Source organism: Tupaia chinensis, unplaced genomic scaffold, assembly GCF_000334495.1.
Source record: "Tupaia chinensis unplaced genomic scaffold, TupChi_1.0 Scaffold000043_1, whole genome shotgun sequence".
Taxonomy (NCBI): Eukaryota; Metazoa; Chordata; class Mammalia; order Scandentia; family Tupaiidae; genus Tupaia; species Tupaia belangeri.
Genome location: NW_006159499.1, coordinates 333995 through 352824, shown reverse-complemented (window position 1 = coordinate 352824; position 18830 = coordinate 333995). Strand labels below are relative to the sequence as shown.

At 33.9% G+C, this 18830-nt stretch overlaps 1 protein-coding gene across 1 annotated transcript in view; it reads right to left on the bottom strand.

Moving 5' to 3' along the window:
• The window catches only part of STXBP4 (syntaxin binding protein 4), a 175966-nt gene that overhangs the window by 93280 nt on the left and 63856 nt on the right, over window positions 1–18830 (bottom strand). The window contains exons 12-13 of the mRNA XM_014589289.1: window positions 13335–13426; window positions 1672–1761 (exon numbers count right to left, since the gene is read on the bottom strand). Of these exons, the coding sequence (XP_014444775.1) occupies window positions 1672–1761; window positions 13335–13426 (182 nt within the window). The remainder of the gene's footprint in view (window positions 1–1671; window positions 1762–13334; window positions 13427–18830) is intronic.

Genomic DNA, 18830 nt, shown 5'->3' with positions numbered 1-18830 from the left:
ATTCTTCCCTAAGAGGTGAAATGAAAGTATATGAAGATGCATATAATAGAGCAATCTAAGGAATAAGCCATGGACCAAGAGTCAAGAGACTGATGCTGGCTCTGGTGCTTTTATGCTCTGGCAGTCACCTTCACTCATTGTGTCCTAGATTTTTGCATCTGCAAATGGAAAATATATCTATTTTCATTCACCTTTGCAAAAAAGTAGCAATGTGCATTCTGCAGAAGGCTCTAAACTAAATAAAGGCTACAATACTTTAAAGAATCACTCTTGAATAATAAAAATTAGCCATTGGCATAAAATTTTCTTGGTTTCAATTTTAATTGCACCTTAAATCAGACATGAAGAATAAAACATGTCACAGGATAATGAAAAGCGATGAAAGACCATCTGTATACTCTGTGAACTTTATTTAACAATCTCTAATTTGTGTGTGTGTGTGTGTGTGCGTGTGCGTGTGTGAATATAAAAAAAAATGCAAACAGGACAAAATATTTATTGCTTTGTACACTGTTTTGTCTAGTTTCTTTAAATGGTTCTCAGACAATTGCAATATTTAGAAAAAAACATTGTTTAAAATATCTTTTTTATTCTTTCAGAGAGTTTTTCTACACAGCCAAGAAATTTTTGAAAAAAATAAATGTATATATGGATTGGAATTTTAAAAACTAAGTTAGCAAGAATATTTTCTTTCTTTTTGGTGTAAAAATTTTATTGTCAAAAAATTAAATAATTGGGACCAGCAGATGGCATAATGGTTACGCTGCTGGACTCACATGTAGTCAACCGTGGTTTCAATCTTGGACCAGGCAGCTTAAACTCATGCTGGGCACATGTGCATGCATGCCCAAGATCCCAAGGGAAGAATGGAGGATACGGGATTGCGGTATGAGCATCCCCCCCTGGAGGGTGATTTCTCACTTTCTATCTCTTTGTCTCTCTCTGTATCTCTGATGAGCACACGTGCCCTATAGCAAAAATTTCTCTTAAAAAATTAAATAATTAACAATATACTAACTTATTTAATAAAATAATTTCTAAAATATTCTTATAGCAAATTAATAGTAAATAAAAAAGTTATATTGGTTTTTTTGGGAAATAAATCAGGAATAGAACTTAAATATTCATCAATCTAGTAAAACAGAATGAAACCATATAAAGAGAATCACAATGTCTCCGTATATATTTGGGATATGTGAACCTTTCCTCCATTAAATTATATTACCTTAACACTAAATCACACTAGCAAAACAGATGTCCCTAAAGAAAGTAATGTACATGGAAAAAAATGTATTTATCAATTATTACCAGAAAATCAAACCCTGTCATGGCTTTGTTTTGTTGGCTCCTCAACTAGTTCTGCCCTTTGTTGCCAATGTGAAAGAAAAAAAGGGATGGTTTTTGTCAGAATGAATGACAAAAACCATTGTTGACATTAAACCTTACCTAAATATTGTGAAATATAAATTAGTGTGTGAATCAAAAAATTAACTCTCTAAAGATCAATTGTTGAAAGCATTTAATTATAAGTTTTGATAGGAAAAAAATTAATATTCTTTCATTAAAATAAAACCGAGTCCCAATACTTTAGAATTCAAAACAGTATTTTTTACTTTCTCTCTCTCTCTTTTTTTCCTACAGAAAATCTAAGGGAGTTAAATTGGAGGCTACCTTAAGTGCATTCACTTCTTCCAAGGCATCATTTCTCTCATGCTTAAGCCTTTCCATTTCATCTGCTTCTAAAGAATCACAGGGAAGAAGCTGTCAACATTAAAATGTAAGAGAAAAGTTATAAATTACATGCTAATTATGAGAACTAACACAAAACCCTTTTTTGACTAGTCTTAGCCCTTTGCATTCTGATAGCAAAATTCAATTTCCTACTTTGGAGTCATTTGATTAGATAAAAGAGAATATTAAAGTAATCTGGGGCAATTTCGTTCCTTTAAGCTTACCCTTACATTATTGTTAGAATTTAGGTGATTATAAGGTATACATAGTCTGTTGTCAACTTTATGACTATTTTAATAATATAATTTTCTATAAAAGTCCAAATTCTAAGACTGTGCTTATAATGTCAAACAGACTTTCGGAGTTATCAACATAAACTATTCCCTAAAGATATTTATTCCGAGATTATGATATCTAAGGCTCACAGAATGTTGTACATTACCAATCAAGATGGTTTACATGAGCCCAGTAAAATACACTTAACAATTATGTATCTGGTTTTAACTAAATGAAACATAATGTAACAGCCAAATGACTTTAAAAGATTCCTACACAGAAACTGTGGATTGAAGATAATATTAATAATTCATGCCCAAGTGAATAACAACAAAAATAGCAGAGATGGCAATTTCTCTTAAATCTAGCATGATCTCCTTGACAGTCAATTACAAGGTAAAGAAAAAAAAAATGACAATCTAATCAGAGATAAAATCCAAATCTAATTATAGCCATCCTCTATGTGGAAGTTATGAAAGAGCTTTAAAAAAGTATAGAAGATACAATTTAAGGATTAAATGGAGAAAGCAATTATTTTATGAGTATAGGTTCAAGGCAGAACCCTTTAGACAGCAGAGGTGAATGCAGTTTAGAACAAGATAAAAATAATAATACCGACCATATATTGGTAATTTACTATATGTAGATACATTGCTAACTACTGTGCATATTCAGTATTATGGCCTTACAATAATCATATCTTCATTCTTCATTTTACTGATGAAGAAATGAGCTATGAAAGGTTAGTACTTTGACGTAAGGTTTCACAGCTAACAAAAGCCATTTTTTTCCCAAGGAATTATTTATTTATGTATGTATTTATTTATTTATTTAAATTTGATCAGAGAGGGAGGGAGGGACGGAGGGAGGGAGGGAGAGAGAAAGAGAGGGGGGGGAATGAGAAAGCAAGCTGCCAGATCCACGACTTGAACCATGATTGGCCATTTGGGAGTCCAAAGCCCTTAACCAACACTCCACTTGCTGGCCCCGATTCTTTTATTCTTTTTTTAAAGAGAGATTTTTGCTATAGGGCGATTGAACTTGCTGGAGAGATAGAGGGAGAGAAAGCTAGAAATCACCCTCTCGGGGAATGGCCATGCAGCAATGCCTTCTCCTCTATCCTCTCAGGATTTTGGACAAGTACGCACACATGCCTGGTGAGAGTTTTACGCTGGCAGGTCCAGGACTTGAACTGTGATTGCCCATGTAGAAGTCCAGCAACATAACCACTACGCCATCTGCTGATCCATATTCTAAGATGTCCATAACGGTTTGACATCATAGTCTGTGATTTTTACTAACTACTCAACAAAAATTGTAGTGGGATGGATATGACAAATTCAAATTTGTTTTCCAAATTCTACAAAAATAGAAGTAGGGGAACTTTTTTTCCCTATACATCCATGATTCCTGTTTCCCTGCCAAATTAGTTTCCAGGTATCTGGCCATTGTCTGTAATTTACACGATCTCATATGCTTTATCTATCTCTATTATTCTACTTTCTCAAAAGCACTCAACACATATATGCATACAAATTCATTCCTACATTCTGTTAGCTTAGTTTTGAACACATTTTCAAAGTACCAGTATTTTCTGAAGTATGTTCCAAAGGATATTAACTAGTTTTGTATCAAAGCAAACTTGAGTGGTAGTGATGGTGGTAGAGTAGTGTAGGATTTAGGAAAAATTACCATTTTCTCTTGACTGACTTCTAATAGCCTTAATATGCTATAGAGCATCTTAACTGCCAAAAAGGAAAGAACTTAATTATAATCTAATGACATTTCCTCAGTCATCTGAATATGTCACAGCCCTCTGATCTCCTCACCCCACCCCCTTTATTGTTTACATATCAGGTCATGGAACTAACGTCTGCAAAACACAATTATAAAACTTGGATACTCAACACTCATATGAGCCTATTCTAATCTTAAGAAGTGAAATAAGGGCCAGTAGGTAGCACAGTGGCTAAGAGACTGGAATGTACATGGCTGATCATGTGGTTGAGTTCCAGACCAGGTGGTTTGAAAAACATGCCAGGTGTATGCATACATGCCCAAAATCCTGAGAGGAGAATGGCATGGTCATCCCCACTGGGGGATGACTTCTCACATTCTCTCTCTGTCTCTCTGGCAAATGCCTTTTGGCAAGGAAAAAAAAAAAAGTGAAACAAGGAGAATTCGAAACTTCAAATAAAATGTTATATAATAGAGCTAATGGGGGGTTAGCAGGAGGTGTGGTGGTTGAGGTGCTGGACTCCCACAGGGAAGACTGTGGCTTGAGTTGTGGACCTAGTGGTTTGCTTTTTCACTTTCCCTTTCTCTCTCTGTCTCTCTCTGGTGAATTAAAAACAAAACAAAACACTCAAAAAACAAAAACAGCAACAATAATAAATAAAATTAAATAAATAATTATTTTATAAAGATTAAAAACAAATAGTGCTATAACAAATTATTAAGATAAATAAAGGTTTGGTAGTTTAGAAATGTGATCATAAACTTTTGAGTTTAACTTTATAGAGGTAAATCACACATGCAAGAATCCATGGCACCATTTTAGACCAAAATGAACAGTCATAGAACAAACATCAATTAAAAAACAGAGTTTTATAATAATATTGCTATTTTGGACTAAGTAGCAAAACCTTGCAGCCAGATAATTGGACATACATATTAACTGTGAATTGTGAATTCTTTGAAAAGCTCCTTTAGGTTCACTAACTTTTAAATAGAGCAACAGGTGGTGTGTGGGTGTGAAGATGCTGGACTCTCACATGGCCACCCATGGTTCGAGGCCACTGGCGGTTTGCTTTCTCACCTTCTCTCTCTCTCTCTCTCTGGTGAGCTCATGTGCCCTACAGGAAATTTTAAAATATAATAAATAAAATTAAATCAATAATTCTTTTAAAAATATTTATATCTATTAAAATACACTTCAATTAAGCAAAGAGCAAATAAAATAAACTGTTCCTATTTAACACCAATTTCAGACAGAGGCCTGTTTTTTACACCTACTTCCAACTCAAACCTTATCCTCCTTAGTTTTATAACCCTTTCCTCTCTAGTTTCCACAAAAGCATTTGTGACCTCACCTCCCACCCCTCAGTCTGATAAATAACACTGTAAATGAGATCAAGAGACACTGCAGGTATTGGACTGTGATGACTTGGTCTGGTTCCAACACTTCCTTCATTGCTGCTCCACCATCATAATTTTAAATTATTTGACTTTTATCAATTCTGGATAAGATACTATTCCATTGGTTACATGCCTCAACTTTAATTAATCTTAGGCAGAACAAAACAATAACCTCTGTTTCAGTCTTATTTTATTAATAAGGTCTTCCAGCAGAAATCCATTCAATTACCCTATTTCCTTGTCAAATCAGTGACTCTACCATGCCATTCACCTAGAAATTTCTGTACATCCTCTTCTTTTCTCCCTTCATTTCCCTTGTTCACTACTTTCACTTCTTACAGTCTAGTTTGTATATCTTTCCTCCCATCCCTGTACTTTTACATTGATTATTTGTAATTCCACCAAAAAACCTATCTGACAAAGTAAATGTCCCTCACCAACTTTCCTAACCTTTGTCACATGTAACATTGCTTAAAATTTACTTTCTTGAAATTTTCTCTTTCTTGGTTTGTAAAATCCTATTTCCTTACCTATCCTTCTGAATATAGGCTGTTTCCAGTGACTTATTTTCATTTCTCCTCCCCAAATGGGAGAACCAACACATAAGATTACTCTTCATGTCACCATTCTCCTAAGATTACTCTTCCTAAAATGTCACTTTGAACATGTCACCATTCTCTTTAATGGCTCCTCACTGACTACTCAGTAAAGTATTAACTTTTTTTTTCTTTCTTTTTAAATTTTTTTTTGGAGAGGTTTTTTGCTATGGGATGCATGCGCTTGCCAGAAAGACAGAGAGAGATGAGAGACAGAAAGCGAGAAATCACCCCCCAGGGGGGATGGTCACGCCGCAATCCCTTCTCCTCCATTCTCCTCTCAGGATCTTGGGCACGCATGCACCCACGCCTGGCATGTTTAAGCCACCAGGTCCGGGACTCGAACCACAGTCGACTACATGGGAGTCCAGCAACATAGCCGTTACACTAACTGCTGGTCCCAGTAAACTATTAACTTTTAAATATAATATATACCTTTGAAGGTATATATTAACCTCCATCACATTCATTTATTGAATTAAAAATTTTTTTTTTTTTGGAGAGATTTTCACTGTAGGGCGTGTGCACTCGCCAGACAGACAGAGAGAGACATAGAGACAGAAAGCGAGAAATCACCCCCCAGGGGGGATGGTCACGCCGCAATCCCTTCTCCTCCATTCTCCTCTTGGGATCTTGGGCACGCACGCACACGCTCCCGGCGTGAGTTTTAAGCCACCGGGTCCGGGACACGAACCGCGGTCGACTACGTGGGAGTCCAGCGACATAGCCATTACGCTAACTGCTGGATCCCGAATTAAAAATATTTTTTATAAAAGATTGTTTTCTGCTTATAATCATGTTTTTTTGTGGTTATTGTTCCCATTAATACTTTTGTCACTCTCCACTTACCCCTTGAGTACCCAGAATCCTACTTAGCCTATATACTCACTCAACTCTATTATGAATCTTCTCTGAATAGTCTATGCTGTATTACTATCATTGCTTTATCTCACAATGCACTTCTTATTTTTAATATAATTATTTGTATACATGGCTTTTCCTTACGTGGCCAACTTTTATCTGTCTTAATAACACGTGCCACAATGCCTAACACCACCACACAGACTGTAGCTGTTCAATATGTATTTGATGTTTTAAAGATGACTTTTTAGGGAAGTAGCTATACAAGGTTTACTGCTATATATAGTGAGAAATATCATTTATATCGAGACCTAGTATAAATAAAACATTATTCAATCTTATCACATACAATTTATTTGATATTTTCCAATCTATTCTATTCCACTTATTAAAATAGTGCAAATAGTTGCAATTCACTATAGTGATTTAATAAGAGCCCAAATTGCAGAAGTCTACTTCAGAGAATTCACAATGCTTTCTCTGTGTCCTTAAAATAATCCATTCATGATCGTTGATCAGGTTAGAAAACCATCATATTATGCTGGCCTATGCTCTGCTACTGGTAAATGGAGGGTACTCTAAATGTGGGCTTCACCCTTGCCTTTGCTATGTATAACCTTGTGCCAGCAGCAGGTGTATTTTGTGGAATTTTTAAAAATATAGCAATAATAATTAGAATCACAATACAATGATTATATTTTGGTATTAAATATTCTTCCAAGTATCAAAGTCTTTTGTCAAATAAGCAAAAGTGAGACTGATTTATACTGACTCAGATATTCCTACTTAAATATAGTACCTCAAGAAATTGTACAAATCATATAAACTGAGCAAAAGAGACTAGTTATATCCTCTACATAATACATACTCTATATACATTACATGTGTACATACTCTATGATTCTATTTATTATGAAGTTCAACAACAGGCAAAAGTAATCTATGCTCTTAAAAGTGAAATAGTGACAGTATAAAGAAGAAAATGGCAGCTGACCAAGAAATAGGCTAGAAGAAGCCTTTTGAGAGGTGCTCCCACATAAAATAAATAATGTTCATTAAATTGTACACAAGAATTTTGTACTTTACTGTGTATACTTTATGGGTTTTTAAAGAAATTAACTAATAAAAATGCAGTTAGGCCAGCCATGGTGGCACAGAGGTAACGCAATGCTCCACAATGTTGATGGAATGTGAGAAAGTTTCTGTTTTGCATCCTGAGGTCTCCCTGGGTATGGCTGGCTGAGGTTTGGGGTAAGATGGTGGCACGCAGACCCTGTTGGGAGTTACTGACTTTCTTTTCCTCTTTCTCTGTCTTTTTTTCTCTCCCTTTTCTTGGCTCATGGAAGAAATAAAACCATAAACTTAAAAATAAAAAAGACAATGAAGGCATCTTTACTAGTCAAAAAAAACATGTGAGTAAAAGACATGAAATAATAATTTTAAATAATTATAAAGAATAGAATTATAAAGAATAATTATAAACCTGACTGTTTTGTTTGTGAAACTGAGAAGGTTGAGGGGGTAACCATAGTGGAATTTCCCCACCCTCATTGACTGTCAGCATCCTGAACCACAGATCAGCTGATATACTTCAGATGAGGCACTGCCCCGCTTTTTAACTCAAAAAACTTGGGAATTACACTGCAAAATAATAGCTTTCTAAAATTTATTTTTGATGAGCCACTTGATAAACAATGATTTTTATGGTGTTTTTCAAATTGTGGAACATCACCTATGAAATGAATTGTAAAATGAAATGTTAATGAAATCAAATTTAATATTAAAAAAGAATGTGATGCATATTGAAAAGGTAGTCAATGCTTTGAGAGACCTGTGTCACTTATAGATGTAAAGCGTAGCTTTCTTATTGTGTATGGAGTATTATTGTGGATTAAGGTAAATTAAAAAAAGGCAAATCAATACGTTGGAAGGATAGCCTCTGTGTATTGACAAGCAGAATTCAGCCGAGAAAATTTTATAAAGTAATATAATGAGTATTGCACAACATTTTGCTCTGAAACCACAAACAGGAAGTTATTGGCATGTAAAACAGCTTACACAATTGCCATCGGCACTTTGCTTGTGCTATCAAAGTATCACAGACTGAAGACATTCTTATCTGCCCTAAAATCATATTAGTAATGAGGAAGTAAATTACTAATTAGGAGCAAGTATCTATTTGCAGTGGCTAAAAGAGCTTTGCGTGCTCATGCAAAGCACTCTGAATTCCCCATGTCATGTTTTAAGTCACCAAACCATCTCTGCCTTTCTGCATCAAAAATGGGGTATGGAATCTCTGAGAACAATTTGACAGTAAAAAACAATCCTCTGTCGTCAACATTAGGTACAGAAATACATAATACCAGAATCGGCGGAAGGCAAACTGTGTGAAGCTTTAACTGGTTTCCACTAAATGCTAAAGAATGATAAGCTCTGATAAATCAGTGTCTCAGTTCTAGAACTGGATACTCTCTTGAGAGTTACTGAACAACTAGTTCTATGGATGATTGCAATCTGTAACATGTTAAGCAGTTAAAAAAAAAAGATTGCTTACTAAATAGAATAAAGTGATTTGAAACATTAAAAAAGGTGATGAATCATTTTTTTAAATGAGAAGATCAGTCTTATTTTGTCCAATAAATTAATTGCATTCTCTGTATTTCTGGGACTAAGTAATAAACAATAAACAGTATTTAAACTTCCTGTCAACAAGGCATATTCCTTGAAAACAGTAAAGTTCCAAAAGTAACCATAAAATAAAAGTATAATGTAATTTTGATTTCTAAACTGGAACTAACAAAAAAAAAATTAGAAATATTTATTCCCTTGCTTGAATTTAAGGATTTCAAAGAACTGACCACATTATCTATTTAAAACTATTTTTAAAAGCAAAAGCAAAAATAATAAAAAAAACACACGTATAAAAATATTAGCAATTCAGAAGCACTGTCTTTAGAACAAAAATTATTGAGAATTTTTAGAAAACAAAAAGCGAGTAAAACAAAATTGCCAGATATCAGATAAATATATAAATTAGTTATAGGTTTATCCCAAACCAAAAAATAAAAATACAACTTAGATTTAAAAACAAAACAAAACATCATTTTATAATAATGTCAATGAAAAGTGTCAAATTGACTAGATTAATTAAATCTGTAAAAGATTACTAACGCCTGCATTGGAGAAGAAAACAGTGTGCAAATGACATCAAGGAAGATATAAATAAGAAGCCAAAACATGTTCAGAGGTAAGCTTTTCATTTATAAAGATGATGATTCTATCCAAAATAACCTATAATGCACTTATACAATAGGGTAAAATTTGGGGCAAAATTTATATGAATAAGACAAGACGGAAGATTAGTCAAAGCAATATCTTTTAAAAAAAGGAAGGGGTATAGGAGGTTAGACATGTTGATCAAAGAGAGCAAAAGTTTGGGACCAGCAGATTGCGTAATGGTAATGTCATTGGACTCCCACGTGGTTGACAGGGGTTTGAGTCCTGGACCCAGAAACTTCGAACTCACACCAGGCACATGTGCATGCATGCCCAAAATTCTGAGAGGAGAGAGGAGAAGGGATTGTAGTGTGACCATCCCTCTTGGGTGTGGGGGGGTTGATTTCTCACTTTGTCTCTCTGTCTGTCTTTCCAGAAAGCACACGGGGGAACCAGCAGTTAGCGTAATGGCTATGTCGCTGGACTCCCACGTAGTTGACTGCAGTTCGCGTCCCGGACCCGGTGGCTTAAAATTCACGCTGGGCGTGTGTGCATGTGTGCCCAAGATCCCAAGAGGAGAATGGAGGAGAAGGGATTGCGGCATGACCATTCCCCCTGGGGGGTGATTTCTTGCTTTCTGTCTCTATGTCTCTCTCTGTCTGTCTGGCGAGTGCACGCGCCCTATAGCAAAAACCTCTCAAAAAAAAAAAAAAAAAACCAAAAAACAGAAAGCACACGTGCCCTGTACTAAAAATCTCTTTCTAAAATGAAAAAAAAAATGAAATTTCAGTTAAATGAGTTAAATTTCAGTTAAATGAAATTTCAGTTAAATAATTTTAAGAGCTCTATCAAAAAACATGGTGACTACAGTTAATAACATTGCATTGTCTTTTTAAAAAACTTCATTAATTTTATTCATGAAAGAGAGGACATGTGTGTGCGTACGTGAGCATGCAAGAATGCAGGAGAGACGGAGAGAAAAAGAGAGGAGAAGCACCCTCAATGTGGTCTGCTCATGCTGTAATCTTCCTCCAACCCTACAGCCACTCAGGATCTAGTTAGATGGAATGACATTGGGCTGGGGAGAATAGTGGGATCTTGATGAACATAAATAAAATTGCCAATAGATAGAATAGAGTTTCTATTGTTTCTAGTGTTCACTATTGCACAGTGAGCAGAATATAGATGATGACAACTTGCTGTGTATCTCAAGTAACTAAAGGGAGAATTCTGAATATTCTCAACACAAGTAATGACAAGTGGCTGTATGCTAATCACCCTGAATAAATCATTACCTATCCTATTCTTGTGCTGTAAAGTCCCATTGGACCTCCACAAACACATCTAATTATTATATTTAATTTAAAAGTTATTCAAGAAAGAAACAAAACTTGAATGGATAACAACATTATAAGATATTGAAAAATAGGAAATATCTCCTCTCCTGAATGAATCTAGGCCTAGGTTATTAGAGAGATGAAATATTTGGAAACCTTAAAGTAACAGATAAAGTTTCTGTCATTCAAATTATTCCAGAAAAACAAAAATGGGAGAAATTTAAAATATCAAATGCTTCAAATACCATGGGAATTTATTTCTTACTTCTATTCAATAGTACTCAGAAAAGTAAAAATTTGTGAAAAAGACAAAAAAGTAATTAATTTCAAATAGCTACCTAGAAATTTGAAAGAAATATAATTGAAAAACAATTAGAATAAGGGAGTTTGGTAAAGTGACTTCACAAAAAATAAGTAATTTTAAAATTAGTATCTTTCCTAATCATTGATTAGAAAATATAATGGCAAAAATTAAAATTCCATTTCCAAAAGCATAATTTACCATAAGATTTTTAGTACTTAATCTAACAGGAAATATTTAAGATGTATGTGAAGCAAGCTATTAGTTTTCTCTTTCCAAAATATAAACAAAAGACCTAAATGAATGGAGAAATACATCTGGTCTAGTTGTTCCTAAACTGTCTTCTAAATTCAATTCCAGCTAAAAAAGTTCCAATTAAATGTTTAAAGAATTATTTATTTATTTAGTACTATTATTTTTTAATTTGGTATAGGACATGCATGCTAACCAGAGAGAGAGAGAGAGAGACAAAGTGAAAAAGCAAGCCACCAGGTTTGGGATTAGAACCACTGTTGGCCATGTGGGAGTCCAGTGCCTTAACCACCATGCCACTTGCTGGTCTCCCCAACTGAATTTTTATTACTATGGTAGAATGATTCTGAAGATCTAGAATATCAGAACCAGAAGTTAAAATTTAACCTACTAGTAACAATAAACCTAGTGCAATAAAATTAGAGTAAGTAAAATAATAAACTGGTAGAGAGAAATGGAACAATAGAACAGAGTGGTTGGTCTGTATTTAGACATCTATATTCAAATTAATGACAACAGTGGAAAAAGATAGGTTACTAAATAAATGATGATGCAAGAGGCTAAGGACAAGAGGCTATCCATACATAAAAAAGGATAAATTTTTATTTAAATACATACATTTTATATGATATAAGTTGGGAAGAAGATTTTCCTTAATAATATAATAGTATCAAAAAGCCATAACAAAAGACAAAAAAAAATTGACAATATAAACATCAAAGTTCTGTAGAATAAATGACTTAACAAAGTCGATAGGTCTCACATGAGAGACAAAAACAGGCAAAATTAATTTATGTCATTAGAAGACAAAAGAGGGACCCGCAGAAACCACCATGAGTGGTGGAATGGTCAATGTCAATCCCATATGGGAAGGTTTCTCGCTCAAGTCCATAGCTCTCCCTGTACACTAGGCACACACTTGTCCATGAGCCACGACCAGCTAAAGGTTGGGGGTGGATTTAAGTGTCACAACCCTACTGGTAGTGCTGTCTCCCCTCCTCCCATTCCATGTCTCTTTCTCATAGGAAATATAAATAAACTTAAGAAAAAAATAAAGCAAAAGAATAATTATCCTTCCTTTTAGCAGTGGTGTGGATGAGGGGTTATTAGTAACTGGACAGGAACATGGCATGAGAGAGCAACAGGGGTTCTGGTAATATATTTCTTTATTGTTATGTTTCTTCATTTGGATTCTAATTACCTGGGGATGGTTCAGTCTATAAAATTTTATAGGGTATGTATTTATGATATGGGTTATTTTCTATGTGTATACTACAGTGAGATAAAACAGGTCAGAATGGACATAGACACATATTATTTCTATCTCTTCATCTAGCTAGTAAGTTATAGTATAGGGTCTTCCACATATCAAATTGTTAGTACTAGTAAACTTAGGGATGGTAGTAAGATGAAGAGCTAGCGAGAGAGGAGAAATGGAGAAAATCAAGATGAACGTTTACTTTTGATTTTAAATTCATCTGTAATTTATATATGTACCCAAGAAGCATGTATTATTTATATAATTTTTAAAAAGTGAAAAATAAAAAAAACAGCCTACATATGTGACATATTATCCAAGACTTATGACTTAAGTACAATAAAGACAATTCTATAGGGATACTCTACCTGTGAATCTAATATGTTGGAAATTTCATGTGCACCAACATTTACTTCATCTAATTGCAAGCAAAATAAGTTTCTGGCAACTTGGACAAAATCTAAAATGGAACACAGTTCAGTAAGAACACAGAATTTAACTTCATCAAAATATATCTTACCTTTTCCTATGTTAAGTTGAAACTATGGGTTATAACTTAAATAAATTACCTTAAAATAGTATTGACGGACATGATAGGTAAAAAGAAGTTCAAATAAGAAGCAAGAGATAAGATGGTTCTAACTTATTTCAGTTAACCCTGCTAAAATTAATAATTCAGTTAAGACAATAATAAAGCAAATATGTATCACAGGTTTATCTAACTCTCCAGTTCTTACATTATGAGTAGAAATTTTTCACTGAAACATATGACAATAGTATGTCTTATGGCTTTTCCATTTTGGAAAAAAAAAAAAAAAAAAAGAAAAGTTTTAATAATAAAACCAGCCACTGTATGCCAGGTATGGTGTTAGCAATTTCATTATTTTTTTTTTTTTGAGTTTATTTTTACCATAGGGTGTGCACTCAAAAGTGAAAAATCATTCCCCAGAGGAGATGGCCAAACTGCAATCCCCTTTCCTCCATTCTTCTCCTGAGATTTTGGGCATACACACACACACACACACACACACACACACACACACACACACATGTGCCCTATGTGATTTTCAAGCCACTAGGTACAGAACTCAAACCACAGTTGGCCATGTGGACATCCAGCATCCTAACCACTACACCACCTGCTAACAGAGCAATTTCATTCTTAGAACAATATTCTGAGGTAAAGCCTCTTATTCTCTCTGTTTTACAGATGAATAAATTGAGCTACTGGTTAAAGGTCTTAAAATAGGGGCCGGCAGGTGGCATGGTGGGTCAGGTGCTGGACTGCCACATGGCTGGCCACAGTTCGAGTCCTGAGCCTGGTGGCTTGCTTTCTCACTTTCCCTTTCTGTCTCTCTCTCTCTTATCAACTAAAAAATAAATAATAACAACAAATGAAAGTAAAAAAAAAAAAATTAAAAAAATTGCCTGAAGACACTTGGCAAATCAGTAGCAGATCATTCCACAAGCAGCTTCATCTATGTAACCTCAGATATTTTTAATTTTGGCTATATTTTTCATTTCCAAGAATTCTTTTAAATGTTCTCGAATTGTTCCTATTTTATGACATCCTACTCTTATTTCATGGATGAGTTCTTTTCACTTATGTTTTTTCAAATGTTAATTATATTTTATCTGAAGTTCTCTTCTGCTCTTGATCACCACCCCCAACGTTTCAGTTCCTTTTTTCCTGTTTGTCCAACGGTGTTGGGATCTATATTTTATGTTGAAGGACTTCTCCAAATGTCTGGTGATCATTAGTTGTGAGTTCATTGTTAAGAGGTAGGCACTAAAAATGGTGACTGGAAATTCTTTGTGCATAACTTGTCTTGTCAAATGGTAGATTTCACTACAGAGTGATTAGGTGGACAGCTGACATTTTTGCTTAGGTTCTTCAAAGAGAATCATATAATCTCCTTCCTATAGCTTTATAAACATGGCTGCAGATTTCACTGAGCAATCTGGGTGTACGTTGTGAGTGAAGCCTTACTATACACTCCCCCAAACTCCTCTGCTGCTCATAACTACTACATAGATACAGACTCTCTTTGGTTTAATTTCTCAGGGAAATGTACTTCTTTCCTCCTGGAGGTTTAAGGGATTGGTAGCTACTGGAGTGTCTTGAGAAGGGCAGTGAACAGCATGTATAATTCTGCCTATCAAGATTTCTAACAATCCTGTTTTAAATTCCCTGCATAAATCCAATCTTCAGAAGTACCTGATATTTTCCATTCCTAAGACTTTTCAGGATCACATCAGCTTGTTCCTCATTGTGATTTCCCTCTCTCAGATACTTGGGCTTTACCAGTCTTTGTTCACTAATCCATGTATTTTCCTCATATTCTTCAATTCCTTAGATATTGCAGTTATTTCTGTTTGACATTCATGTATTTCTGTTTCTTGTTCTCATTGTTATTTTGTTGTGACTTTCAAGAGGAGATGGAACCAAAAATATCTTTTCATCACTTTAAAACCAAAAGATGAATTTCCTTTATTTAAGCAATACAGATGCTTTAAAAATGATATAATGTTGCATTTACTGTATTAGAAAACAATCAAATAATTAATAGTGTCATGGATTTAATAAAACACGCTATAGTTAAGAATTACTCACAGTACAACCAATGTGTCTATAAAATGTCTGTGGAAAACAACTTATCCATGTGTATTAAAAGCCCAAACCATTTGTGGGGATGTATTTGAAGAAAAGAAAAAAAGCAAAACTACATTCACAGTGATGGTAAACATTGGTAGTATCAACTACTGAGAAACCATAAAAATTCCTAGTAGTAGAAAATCTTAATTATAGCATGTCAACTAAGTGGTACATTATGCTATTTTTATTTAGAATAATTATATAGAATGATAATATTTATTATTATCGCATTAGCTGAAAAAGGACTCCAACTAATCTCACAACAGTAAAATTAAGAAGTCTATATTTTGTATACTTCCTTGTTATTAATAAAGCAATGTGTGCACAATAATTAAAAAAATAAAAAAGAATGTGATAGGATGATGATAGTTTAGAGCTCAAAGATTCTAACAAAGTTCTTCTTTCCTCTGACCCAGCCATAGCAGTAATTCTGGTTGAGTTTTTAAGAATACTAGTTAGGGAATGTGAAACACCTATGGTTTTACTTTTCATTCTCTCTTAAAAATAGGCACTCTTAATGAAAATGGATCACAATAACTCCTTAACCAAATTTCTGTTAATAATACAACTTGATAAAATCTCCTATTACCTCCAAAGGACACTGTCCCCTTTGAGTCTGCTTGTACTTGCTGTCTCAGGGCTTGGTGCTGTTCCTCTGTAGGCTGAATACCAAGATAATTTAGAGCCTGGGAGGAAAAGGACACATGTAAAGCAATTTTTCAAATCTCTAAAGAATAAAACTTTTTATTACAACTTTATTTTACAACCCAGTGAAAAAAGTCAGTATCAGCAACACTGACCAGAATTAGATGCCTAAGGAAAGTCCACTATTTATGGATTAATTGCCTATAGAAGATTAGCTTCTTGATTCTACTAGTACTTCAATATTTTTTTTCTAAGTCTGGCACTTTGACTAATACCAAATTTATAAGGATAATCCTAGAACCAAAAATCAATCTATTTCTTAGTTTATATGATTTCACACAAGAAAAATAGTGAATGAATATTATTATTATGTTGTTGGGAAAGTCATGTCATATTTTTCTATGCAAAAATGCATCGTGACTTTCTAGACATTCGACTTAGAAATAAAACTCTAAAGCAAAAATAATATTTGACTAATATCTTGTCATTGAGAGCAAAACTGAAGTTGAAAAGAATTGGGTTAAATATATTCTAATTTTTGGCTTGTGTAGGGGCATGCTTATACAAATGGTAAGCTAAAAAGCTACCCCTGGCATCTACTCTTTCCTGTCACTCTTCCATTGTAAAAAAAATATCTTCTCCTTTTAGTACCCATAACTGACTAAAAATTCAGACAGTGCCAGTAGTATTCCACTGTCCCTTTTCTTCTTTTACTTTAGTAACAGAATTAATCACAGTTTTCAGCAAGCCATCCAGAAAACGTTATCATCTACTAAAAGAGGCCTCCTAGCCTCTTCTACAGCTTGATGCCATAGCCCTGCTATTTACTATACTAGCCAGTGGAATTTTTTTTATTTTTTTAGCCAGTGGAATAAGAGGGTATGTACTACAGAATATTCCAGCCAAGCCTCCTTTCTTTTCAAAGTAGGGTAATTTAATTAAAATTAAATAAATAAATAAAATTTTTAAAAAAAGAAAGAAAAAGAGAGAGAGGGAGAGATAGAAACAAAAAGATATAAAGGAAAAAATAAGTTTGCTGGAATTTGAGCATAGTTCAAGATGGTGGAACAGAAAGACAAGATCCCTGGCACTGTAGAACTTTTCATTAGCCCTGACTTACTTTCTTTCAGTCTTTTTTTTTTCCACATTTTTAAAATTTCATTTTATTTTATACATTCAATCACATTATTTAGCTTACAAAATGAGTATTTCAGCAGGTGAACATTTCTCCCTAGTCCAGTTGATAAAACTATAAAATATCTTCAACAGATAATACCACATTTCTTTGTCTCATTAATGCTTTCAGTCTTCTTTATGGTGTGAGAGAAACATACTTCTAATGAAACACACTGCTCTTTGGGGTACTTCAGTTATATATAGCAAAATCTAATGTTAACCCATACACAGAGAGGGGCTGAATTCTATATTACTGGATTTTGCCAAGAAATACAGTGTGAATCACATCAAAACTAAAAAGTAGGCAAAGTTTAATATTGGTAATTATACCTTATAAATTTATTCCTCTGTTGGGATCTGTCTACTTATTGGTCATTTCATTCACAAATATTTATTTGGTGCTGTTTATCAGGCACTAAACTACACATAAGGAAAGAAAAAAATGTGCAAGAAAGAAAAGTGCAATAAGACAATTAAATGTGTGGATATACCATGGCAAAATCCAACTTGTTAATGTACAGGTTAACAATCCCACTGGCCACAGTGGAACAAGGAGACAGAGGAAGGGAGAACATTAGTTCTTTCAAAGTGATTCTTTAGCTCAGTGTGGCACCCTCTGCCTACCCTGTGTAGAAGTCATAGTATTTGCTTTGTACAATATGGAATGACAATTCTTAGCTTTTGTGTGTCTTTCCTTTCAGTTATAAAAATGCTCCCAATATAAAAAAAAAAAAAAGACCCTTGCACTCATGTCATCAAATACTCACTCATTGATATTTGCTTGAAATATATATATATTTTCAAGAAATAAAACTTTAGATTTGATTGAAAGCTTTCTTTATTATTCCTCAGTAACCACTATTGTAAGATTGCTATAAACTTCCTGTGTACAATTTAACCCCATTTAACACATAAACATATATCTCCTAAAAATATGCACTCTTTTTTTGTGCTTTCAAATTTTACAAGACTAGTAAAATCCAAAGGCATAACACTGCAAATTATTTTTATTTTTACCTCCGCTTGATGATTTCAGAATTGCTCAATATTGTCTGCAAAACTTGTTCACTTATTTTAACTTTAAATGTTATTCTATATATGTATATAAACTATTGTACATTCCTTGATTGATGGGCTTTTATAATTATTCTAATCTTTTTTTATTACAATACATTATTCATGTATCCTTGTATAAATGTGTGAAAATTACTCTTAAGTATATTCCTAGAAAAAAAAGAGTACTGAGTCACAGAGGATAGACATTATCAACTTTATCAGATATTATTGAATTATTCTTTTTCTTTTTTTATAAGAGAGAGATTTTTTTCTATAGGGCAGTATGTGCTCTCCAGAGAGACAGAGAGAGACAGAGAGACAGAAAGAGAGA